At 40.0% G+C, this 11,438-nt stretch overlaps 1 protein-coding gene across 1 annotated transcript in view; it reads left to right on the plus strand.

Annotated features, from left to right (window-relative positions):
- rab22a (RAB22A, member RAS oncogene family) overlaps nt 1-9,359 on the plus strand; it is a 13,286-nt gene extending 3,927 nt beyond the window's left edge. The window contains exons 4-7 of the mRNA XM_075461547.1: nt 3,207-3,278; nt 3,809-3,915; nt 4,241-4,350; nt 5,729-9,359. Coding sequence (XP_075317662.1) covers nt 3,207-3,278; nt 3,809-3,915; nt 4,241-4,350; nt 5,729-5,826 — 387 coding nt within the window. The 3' untranslated portion in view covers nt 5,827-9,359. The remainder of the gene's footprint in view (nt 1-3,206; nt 3,279-3,808; nt 3,916-4,240; nt 4,351-5,728) is intronic.
- Nucleotides 9,360-11,438: the final 2,079 nt, after the last annotated feature.

Here is an 11,438-nt window from a genome sequence, read left to right on the forward strand (position 1 = left end):
TCGTCTAAGGAACAGCTTTCTCCTTTGACTCACATTCTACATCCCACATTTCTCTGCATTACACACCCACATTACTTCCCTTTTTCTGATGCTCAGTCTTCAGCTATTGTACTGCTGTTTTCCTGCTGCTGCACTCTCCAGAGAGATGAGATAAGGTACGGCTTGTCTTTCATCCTCCTTCCCCCTGGAGGATTCTGCTTCCTCGCGGCCTTTACGGGATGTCCGTGCAGACCCATTTAAGATAAAACAGGAGGATAAACTCAAACTCTGTTGCAGCCCTCTGAAATGTGTCTTATCTGAGGGTCACTGCCACTCCATGTCAGCATGTCCCCCCCCTTTTGTGTTTTCCTCTGTGCAACAAACAATTTCTCCTGCGACTGTTTTGTGCTCTTTTCCATTTTAATTCCCACAACACCCACCCTTTTTTTTTCACACACATGGCCAATCAATCTCCCAAGCGGTTCACATCTGTGAGTGAAAAAGTAGCCTATTCCTTCAGTGGGTTTTGCATGTGGCTCCGTAGTATCTTGAGACTCATCGTGGCTTGTTTTCTAACATGTGCAGAGCGTTTAACTATCAAAATCTGACAAGTTTAGACAGAGAAATACAAAGCTCTCCAAAGCATAAAAGAAAGATGTGTGATTTCCACCATCCATATCTCAAGACCAAACAAGGCCTTATAAATGTACATCTAGGTCCAACTATCAACGGCCCATCCAGGCCTCCACCTCTGACTGCTATTTCTCACTAAAAACAAGCAAAGGGGAACCCTGCATCCTACTGGAATGGGAGGGTCTCCTTCGTTATACACCCAGTTTTTGGTTTCAGCGATTAATCGGCTCTCCCAGGGCATCACTGGAGTTGCTCTCTGTGTTTCTGTGTGGCCAGACGTCTGGCCTTGCTTTGATTGCTCTTTGGGTTAAAGCACAGATAGACCACACAGGACTGGCGGTGGTGCAGCTCCCAACACCCGCCAATGAAACAGACAGCGCTCTGCTCAGTGCCTCTGCCAAATATCCCAAGCTGGAATCCCATTGGTAGTCCTGGGGCCAGTAACAACTATAATTATGTGGAATGTGTGCTTTCTGAGGTAACACTGTCACTCCAAGATGGATAGTTTATTCCATCCTATTGTAAAGGAAAATAGAATTGGCAGAAAGGCTGGGTCATTGCAAGTGAAGGCCCTTTTTTTTTTTTTTTTTTTTTAAGATCTACATCTTTATTTTTCAAATAAATATCATCAGTTAATGTATGACACATGGCTTTAATGGCCTGTTGAAAGCTCCAGTCCAGAGCATGCTGCAGGAAGGTATGAAAAGTCTCTCACTTCTCAGTTGTTGCTATATTTTATATCCCTCTGGTTGCGCAAATCTAAAAAATATCCCACAGTATTCACAAGTATAAAGATTATCATGGAGGTTTTTATGTACCTTAAAGAAACATTGAGAGCAAAACATGAAGTGAATGCCACAGCTGGAGCCAAATGATGGTGAGGCTTCTTGAAATTCATCTGGCAGTTTTTATCAGTCAGAATCCTTCTTAAATAAGGAGGTGATGGCCGTGAGGTTAGACTCAAACAGTGTGAGGCGTACTGGAGCTACGCTCTTCAAACATGGGCTCCAAAAGGATTCATTTCTTTTTAGGATTTTTCCCTGATGCCATTACATTAAGAAAATATATCTGCTCATCCTTCCAAGATATTTTTGGATTAGTAGCTACTGTAGATAATCTGTAGTCTCAGGTCCTTTTATCAGAGCAACTTGTTATGTATGCTGTAGATCTTTTTTGTCTGTAGGTATATTTGGACTATGTGTTTGACATCTTTTATTGATAATTTTGCCAACTAGAAATTGATGAATTCCTAAACAGGCAGAATCAGTTTGGAAGTTTTCAATGCAACTATTGGAATTTATTTGATATATTCTCATATTTATTATGTGGGGTTTTGGTCTTGTTTTGTTGTTGTTTTGCTGTTGTTGTTTAATTTTTTTGTTTCCTTGTTTAGTTATTGCCATCCAGGTTAATATAGCCACTTTTTTTTTGATCATCTGTAGCATTTATCTTTCTGTGACATTTGGAGAATGTGATTGGTTTGACACTTGAAGAATTCAGGAGTTTGTTCTGGTCTCTGGGGTTTGCTCATCCGAGGCACCTGTTTCCAAAGATGTGTGACGTCCGTCCTTTATTTTAAAGAATTGACTCCAGGAACATTTTGTCATATGCCTGGTGCTGATGGATGAGAAAGTTTTTGGTGCTGATGGATGAGAATGAATGCTGTTCTGGATGTTAGCCGAATCCTGATACTTTTGACTGATTTTATACTTGGATTCAAACTTATCATTCCCTTCAAGTTCTCTGGAAAAGAAATGCACGTTTTAATGTATTATCACAGCAGGCTTATTGATGAAGCCACGTCTCACTGTGTGCTGGAAAGATTTTCACCAGCTAATACCAAAACCTGGCAAACCCGAGCCTCACAGGCAGCTATGGAATCAGAAATGCTGCACATGTTGTTTTGATTAAGCAGTTGCTTGTGACGTATTGGGTTAAGATCAAATATATGATCCTCCATAAATATCCAGACACTGACAGCTTTTGACACTTTCTGCTCATCTTTCTCTTGATAGCTTTCACATGTGTGCGGTGAAAAGACTTGCCATACTTCCTTTTTAAACGCGGCCTCTTGGCTTACAGTTGCAGAATAGCGGGTCTTTGGGTTTTTTTTTTTTTTTTTGCAAATGGTACTTGATGTCTTAGTTTTGTGCTCTGTTTTCAGTTTGTTACAGCAGATCTGATTGAGTTTAATGAAACTCCCAGTGATGTAATTTCCATAAGTCTGTGCCTGCGTAATGGATTAGCCACAGTCCATGAAAAACCACAACACTGTTTAATGGTCTGTGGGAGGTAAAAAATGTATAACAGCGCCATTTTACTGAAATTATATTTTTAGTGCTCTGTTCATGTCCCAAAAATTCTTCAAAGTCTTCAAAGATGAGTCAGCATTGATTTCTTTTTTTTTGCATGTTTTTTTTAGTTAGACCTGATGAGGGCAGATCATACAAACAATCTAGTTAAAGCAGAGAGAAAGTGTGCCGAACAGCTGGAGACATGCAGTCTTCTTCACAGCAGCGGATGTGGATTTCTACTTTTGAAGAGTTACTCTTTCATACTTGTCTCTTTAACATTTTCTCTCGATCTTCCCATAGTTTCGTGCTCTGGCTCCGATGTACTACAGAGGTTCAGCGGCGGCCATTATTGTTTATGACATCACAAAAGAGGTTATTTTGATTTCTTCTTCTTAATCACAAATATGTACAACAACTGTATGATTTTTGTTGCTCCTCCGTGTTCCACTGCATGTCAAATTGATCGGAGTATTAAAAGAAAAGTTGATAAATTTATGAAATACAAGAGTTTTAGGAGAAAGATAGATGTCCACTTTGGTAAATATGATATTTAAAAACGGGTCAAATAACTGACTGAGAAAACGAATATAAAAGCACCAAGTTTGTATTTTAAAAACACCATGCAGTGTGTTATTTTTCCAAACATGTGCATGTAGGGAAACAAAATGTCGCTCAGCATGGACCGTGGTGCAGAAACGACACATTTAAAGATTGGTGCAAAAAATCTCTGAAGCAAATACCATTATTTTTGATTTCACAGTGATTTATGTAGCTTGACATCCGAGTGGTGCACATCTGCTCATCTATCTTCTGCACATAAAATAAAAAAAGACTCACAGGGGATATTACCTGCCTGCCGGGGTTATTTTTTCATCCACATAACATTTTACCCGTACCATCAGGAATCCTTCCAGACATTGAAGAACTGGGTGAAGGAGCTTCGCCAGCACGGCCCCCCTAATATAGTGGTCGCCATCGCAGGAAACAAATGTGACCTGTTAGACGCCAGGTGAGCCCTTAGCTTATAATTAATACCGTTTGTGATGTGGACAATGCTTGTATGTAGCGCGGTAATTACTCCTCATCTGCAACCGATGAGCAATGATAGCTTTTCCGAAAGCAATGTTCTAGATATAACCTTTATTTACGTCAGAGTAATATTTTAGGTCTGGGTGAATAAAAAGCTGTAAATCTTGCTAGATTTCTGTCTCTGGAATTGAAAAATGGTCTCCTAGATTCATCCATTAAATTATGAAACCTTCCACACGTCAGTAGGAAAATATTTGATGGCTATCAGGAGAATCTGCCTTCATATTGCAACATAATATTTACAGGGAAGTGCCAGAAAAGGATGCCAAGGACTATGCTGATTCCATTCACGCCATCTTTGTGGAAACGAGCGCCAAGAATGCCATTAACATCAACGAGGTGTTTATAGAGATAAGTGAGTGTGTTTTCTTGACTATTTGAAGCTGATCTGAACATGTTTCGGGTTTTTTGCTTGACGTCCTAGACTTATTAAGCTGTAAACTGTTTTTGTGTTTTGTAGAACTTTTGTATTTTGGATCATAAGAGCCTGTTTGAATTTATTTAAACGTTTTTAGGAGTGTTACTGTTTTCTTTATGGGAAGCAGGTTGCAGCTGTTCAGGCAGTGATGAGTAAACCACCATCAGAGATGTGTTTGTTGGATGTGATGCAGAATCCATTTAATCATGACCTGTTGACAGCTTTCAAAACAAAAACGAGAAGGGACTGTAGATATAACACAAATTTTATGTGTACATTCATCAGAAAACGATACAGTTTTCCACCACAGCTCAGCACGCTTTAAATTAAACCGAATACTTCTGGATCTGGTTTACTGTTCAAGAGAATATGTAGAGAGGACGTAGCAAAGAAGTGTGCTCACAATGTGCTTAGACTTAAGATGTCGTCTGAAACTGAGATAAAATCTTTCTGTCACTGACCTTAAAGGGATAATTCGCCTCTTTTGACATGAAGCTGTATGACATCCCATATTAGCAATATCATTTATTAAATTTGACTTACCCCCCGCTGCGTCCTGTGAGCCGAGTTCCAGCCTCGTTTTGGCGTTGACGAAGGTAGTCCGGCTAGTTGGCTGGGGCCACAAAAATAAAGTGTTTTGCTTCTCAAAACAATATGCTTTCAAAAGAGTAATACATTTGCATCACAAAATCGTTGTGCAGGAAATAGTCAGACCTCACAATTGCTTGGCGCTATTTTCTTTCCCTTCATATCAATGCGTGCAGCCACCTGCCGACAGCCGTGCCTGTTACGGTGTTTACTGCTCGGAAACAGGGGACTGCTTGGTCTGCACGGTCTTCACTGCACGCAGTGATACGAAGGCAGAGAAAATAGCGGCAAGCGATTGTGAGGTCTGACTTTTTCTGGATAAACAATTTTGTGATGCAAATGTATTACTCTTTTGAACGCATATTGTTTTGAGAAGCAAAACGCTTTATTTTTGTGGCCGCAGCCAACTAGCCGGACTACCTTCGTCAACGCCAAAACGAGGCTGGAACTCGGCTCACAGGACGCAGCAGGGGGTAAGTCAAATTTGATAAATGATATTGCTAATATGGGATGTCATACAGCTTCATGTCAAAAGAGGCGAACTATCCCTTTAATCACCACAGTGAAAGATTCTAAAAAAACAAAAAGAAATAAATAGATCAAATATTTTTTTTTTTTTTTATCAGTAAAAAAGGTTAAGAAGGGGCAGAAATGGAAGAGCTCATATGTCAAAATGTATGTGTGTGTGTGTGTGTGTGTGTGTGTGTGTGTGTGTGTGTCCTCGCAGGTAAGCGCATCCCTGTTGTTGAAGCAGCAGGAGCAACCTCAGGGAAAGGTTTCAAATTGGGACGACAGGCCTCCGAGTCTCGCAGGACATGCTGCTGATGATGCTGGTGACTGTTCCCAACCCGAGTCTCGACCTGACCTTTTCTTACCCGCGGTGCCCTCTTCAGCTTAAAGCCACCAGACACCATCAGTGACCCCCCCCCCCCCCGGCGCAGCAGCGCGACTTTGACGGCAGCAACTGACACGTTTTATGGAACTCAACAACAGCAAATCATCTGTCATCTTTAAATTGCTGGCAGGTTAAATTCGTACTTGCATTCATACATTCACGCAGCAGTGAAAGACATCCTGATGTGGGCATTTTTTTCCCAGCATTTCATCACAGGAATTTACGAGAGGTCATTTATATTTTACATTTGTACAAATCTGTTATCCTTCAACCAAAAAAAGGGAATTAAGGGATTTAGTCTAACTCTTTAGTCGGTCACAAGTTACTGCCTTTTTGGGGAAATATCCTCGACTTCATGAAGAAAGGGATCTTTACTGTTAATGGGTGTGCTCACTAATTTATACAAAGTTTTGAAGGGAGACGTAAATGTTGCATGTCACACAAGAAGGATTTTAAGTCCGATTGTGCGACTGCCATTTGCGATCTAGGCGAAAACACCACAGAGCTGTTTTGATGTAAACCGCAATCACACAGTAAAAGATGCAGAAATGAAAGATGTGTGGGAGCCTACTTCCTCTACACTGAGGGAATAGTTCAACATTTTTGGAAATTTTGATACCACTGCTGTATCTGTATGGTAAATATGTAGCTGGAGCCAGGATACGGTCACTTCACTTTACTTGAGGACAGAGTCGGGCTAAACTGTTTTCACCAACCTTTATATTTGATGGATTGATTCACTGTGGCATCACTCCTCTCATCGGACTCTGCCAGAAAGTAAAAAGCATGTTTCTCAAATTTCCTTTTAATTGTGAACTCTGTTATTCTTCGCTCTTCGGCTTTGGTGGATAGTTTGATTGCCACTTATCCCTGAGAATGATAAGCAATTATTGTACAATTAAACTTCTGTGATCAGAAGAACCTTAGTCTACATTTTCCAACTTAATTATTGTATGATAACACTTCCAGCTCCTTACATCTGTTCCGCATTTCCCCCTTCAATCACAAAGACAAATTAAAACGCTCCTGTGCGTAATGTGCCCTCTGCTGCACATGGTACACAGTGTATGTAGAGAATCCTGCCAGTGTCAACTTTTCACTGGCGATCCAACCCGTCTTCAGTCTTTTGCTGCTACTTTACAACAGTAAAACCAGGGAGGCTGGTTTTTGTGAGGTGATGCCAAATTCTTAATTGTCTCATAAACATTTTTCATCCTTCCTTTTTTTTCACATAATCAGCACCAGCTCTCACATCTAGTGTTGTTTTACTACTTGGCCTGCGATGAAAACGGAGGGATCTGGAAACTAGGCCTCATTCAGAGGAAGCTTGTATTTTAGAGCTCAAGTCTCACGTTCACAGAAATTTATAGGTGGAGAATCAGACGTGGCGCTGTGTCGACATGCTGACCCCTTTTTGAACCTTTGTCTCCATTCTGCTCTGAATTACTGACGCCGCTTTGCTCCACAGTTGGCTCTTAGTTTTGTTTTTTCACTTTTTGTGCCTCATTCCTCTGAACGTCAGGTCCTTATTGCCCTCTTTTAATTGCAGTAAAGCATATAGGAGCTTTCACTGAGCTCCTCACATTCCTTTACACGATTTTAGATCTTCTACCCTTTTATTGCAGTTGTATAATTCAGCTCTCATATTGGTCTGATCGGACATAGGTTAAAGGTAGGGTAGGAGATCCTGGATTTTGAGTCCAGCGAAGCTGCATTTTGAAAATACACCGGTAAAAAGTCCCAACCCTTTTCTTCACTTTCCCCCCAAAGGCACGCCTCTAGAGTACATGAACGAGCACGAAGGTGCACGAGCGCTGTTCTGACAGCAAGCATCGATCGTTGCTGTATTTAGTATTTAGTTTATGCTAACTATACGTTTAATAATGCTAGGTGCTAGCCAAGCTGGCTCTAATTTAGCTTCCTGCCAAGCTTCTGGACGTGTAATTCGTTCACGGAGCAGGGTACGCGCACAGGGAGAAGGAGGGGGAGGGAGGAGCAGATTGCAGTTTGATAGACGGCATCAGTATCCAATCATTGTGAACGGTCCATTCACAATGATTGGATACTGTTTTTCCTAGATTGTACATTCTAGAGGCCACTAAAACTTTTCATATTTGTGTCAAAACCTTTAATTAATTGGTTGCAATGGGGGTGTGAAGAGTATTTCAAGCAATATGTAAAAAAATGTTCCAGAAAAAGATCCCCTACCCCGCCTTTAAGTTGACACGTGAGCCAAAGCTGACTTGTTACAGATTCTTTATAATTGTATGCCTGTCTTTCTCTTTTAACCCACAAAGCTCTTTTTTTTTTTTTTTTTTTTTTTTAAATTGGGTTAAAAACAAAACAAACAAAAACAGCTGCTGGCTTTAAAAGTTGCACATCTATGAATACGCATCATGCGCTTTACTATCCGCATGAACAACTAATTCCCTCTGAGCATCTTCAATGTAGCTGTTACTGATAAGCTGTGTTTAAAGCAGTGCTGCCTAGTTTTCAGGATTTTCCTGTGGAGTGCAATAGTTTTTATTCAAAATGTGACCTAGTCCACATGATCTCATCCCTTCTGCTTCCTTCCATCACATGATAATTCCGAGTTGCATCAGTCTCATTTTATGCTGATTTGATGACTGTTTTGCTCAGATGTGGCTCATCAAAAAATCAGTATGAAGGAGCTGATGATGTCTTCCAAAAACCTGAGAAAATAAACTTTGAATCCTCTCTTCAGTCTTTGATCATTCATCCAGTAGCACGTTATAATGCCAGCTCTAGCAAGTCATGACTCCAACTTCAGCAAACGTTTTGAAAAGGGACAACAGTTTGGGACCTTGAATGCAAAAGTGCACTTTGTTTTGTATTGATTTTGCCCATGTTACTAACTCTGATGTTGTTTTCTCTGTAGAATAACACGATCAAATTATCTTGCAAAGCATTTCAGCGTCTATATGTCCCTCGATTTTTGTTTCAGGTTTTTGCTTGGTACCTAATGCTGTGCCAAAGCCATTTTACAACGCCACACATAATTAACCTTTGTTATTGCCGATGTTTTAAGATTTTAAAGTCACATGAAAGTTTGATGATTATAACACACATGTTTGCCCATGTTTGGAAACTGGAGGTGTGTCAGTAATGATGTGCCACTAGTTTTACTTTAAAAAAAAATCAAAACTCTTGGGCTGGCCCTGGGAATGTGATTATGAATCTATATTATGTGTTTTTTACAGTGTATATGCCATGAGATTGCACACAAACTAATGACTAGACTCTTATTTCTTTCCATTTGTGTGAACACAATATATCTGCCCACCATTTACAGTAAAACTTATCAGTGTAGTTGCCATATTTAGCTTTTTACTATGTTTCATACTGGTTGGGATAAAATGTCTGAAAACACTTGTTTGCAGTGTACTTCCAAATGTGTAAAAAGGGAATTGTCAATTGTTTGCTAATAAAATTGACAAAAATATCCTTTCCTTCTGTGTGTGTGAGAAGAAGAACGGACGAATGAGTGTGTAGACACAGTCTCTGGCATTTCTCACTGTCAGCAGTGTTTGTGATTAATTAGTCGGCAGCCAGCTGCTTGGCTATATATACATCAATCTGACGCTTGATATGTGTGTTTGACTGGCAGAAGACTTTTCGCGTCACTCTAAATTGTACTGAAGGGGCAGAACATCTACTTGACAACCTTTCAATCGTCCTACTACTCCTGTAGAGGGCAAACCACTTTTGTTACAAAAGCTACAATATGTGGTCATGAAGTTTGCCGTATTTTGGACCGATTGAAAGGATATTTGTCTTGTTAGTATCAGTGTTAGACTTGAGTCTGGCTGTGTATGAGAATAAAATTTTATCAAGTTAGGCGAAAAGAATGGAATTAATTTGATTTATTGAATTAATTAGAAGTAAACTAGAGCAACGGCTCCAATAACAAGAATTTGCCAATATGCTGCATGTGTGATACATGTTTTACTTCACGCTGTTGCTGTAATGTTATTTTTTTCTTTTATAAACACTTGTGTCATTAATTCATGAGACTAATCCAGCTGCGTGTTCAAATCAGCAAGAGCCCTCAGTACATGTAGGAGGAATTGAGCCTGTCTCTGTTGTTGCTGGAAAAACTTGAATTGTTCGTGCCGGGAAGGATCAGAGGGAAGTGCAATTCATATAAAGCTTTCAAACAAAAACCAGTCAACTCTTAAGTGTTGTATCATTTAAAACAACACATAATGTTCATCAAAATGGCTGTTGATGAAGTCCCTCTGGGGTGGTTTCATTATATATTTGCTGTTAATAAAGACAGAAATGTCATTCCAAGAATATTTAAAAAATGAGCGGGATTAAGGCCAGTATCTTTCCAGATTTTAAAAGAGAGGAGGAAAAACCATTTCAAACTGTGCAAAAGATATGTATACGTTGACAAGAATCAAACGTAATTTTGCTCTTTATAAGATAACATTGTATAAAGTCAACCACAAAGCATTTCCTCTGAAGGATTACATGTTCTATAATACTATAATATTGGGATGTCATCTATGCAAAAACAAAACATTTACTTGATGCGAAAGCCACATGTAGCCTGCTTTCACCTCATATAAAACCTTCACAACTGTGGCATGGATGTTCTTTTCACGTCAAAGTAGAATTCAAGTTGGTGCAAGGTTACACCCATCGTTATTATTTCACATTACAGCTCAGTGAAGAAGGTAGAAAAAAGTAATACAACAGCAAATATGAACAATTTCAACTTGCTAATACTCTGCTTAGGTTTTTCTATTTGAGTTGTATTTCTGTTAATGCTAATGCATACTTCTACTCCACAATGTGAGAAACCTTAACGGATGCCATTTTTATACTTAAAGGGATAGTTCGCCTCTTTTGACAGGAAGCTGTATGACATCCCATATTAGCAATATCATTTATAAACATTGACTTACCCCCTGCTGCGTCCTGTGAGCCGAGTTCCAGCTGAGTTTTGGCGTTGACAAAGGTAGTCCGGCTAGTTGGCTGGGGCCACAAAAATAAAGCGTTTTGCTTCTCAAAACAATGTGCTTTCAAAAGAGTAATACATTTGCATCACAAAATCGTTGTGCAGGAAAAAGTCAGACCTCATAATCGCTTGGCGCTATTTTCTCTACCTTCATATCAATGCGTGCAGCCACCTGCCGATAGCCGCACCTGTTACGGTGTTTACTGCTCGGAAGCAGGGGACTGCTCAGTCTGCACTTCGGTCTGCACAGTTTACACAGCCCGTAGTGATACGAAGGGAGAGAGAAAATGGTGCCAAGCGATTGTGAGGTCTGACTTTTTTTTATTTTGTGATGCAAATGTATTACTCTTTTGAACGCATATTGTTTTGAGAAGCAAAACGCTTTATTTTTGTGGCCCCAGCCAACTAGCCGGACTACCTTCGTCAACGCCAAAACGAGGCTGGAACTCGGCTCACAGGACGCAGCGGGGGGTAAGTCAAATTTAATAAATGATATTGCTAATATGGGATGTCACACAGCTTAATGTCAAAAGAGGCCAACTATCCCTTTAATAT

Source organism: Odontesthes bonariensis, chromosome 3 (assembly GCF_027942865.1).
Source record: "Odontesthes bonariensis isolate fOdoBon6 chromosome 3, fOdoBon6.hap1, whole genome shotgun sequence".
Taxonomy (NCBI): Eukaryota; Metazoa; Chordata; class Actinopteri; order Atheriniformes; family Atherinopsidae; genus Odontesthes; species Odontesthes bonariensis.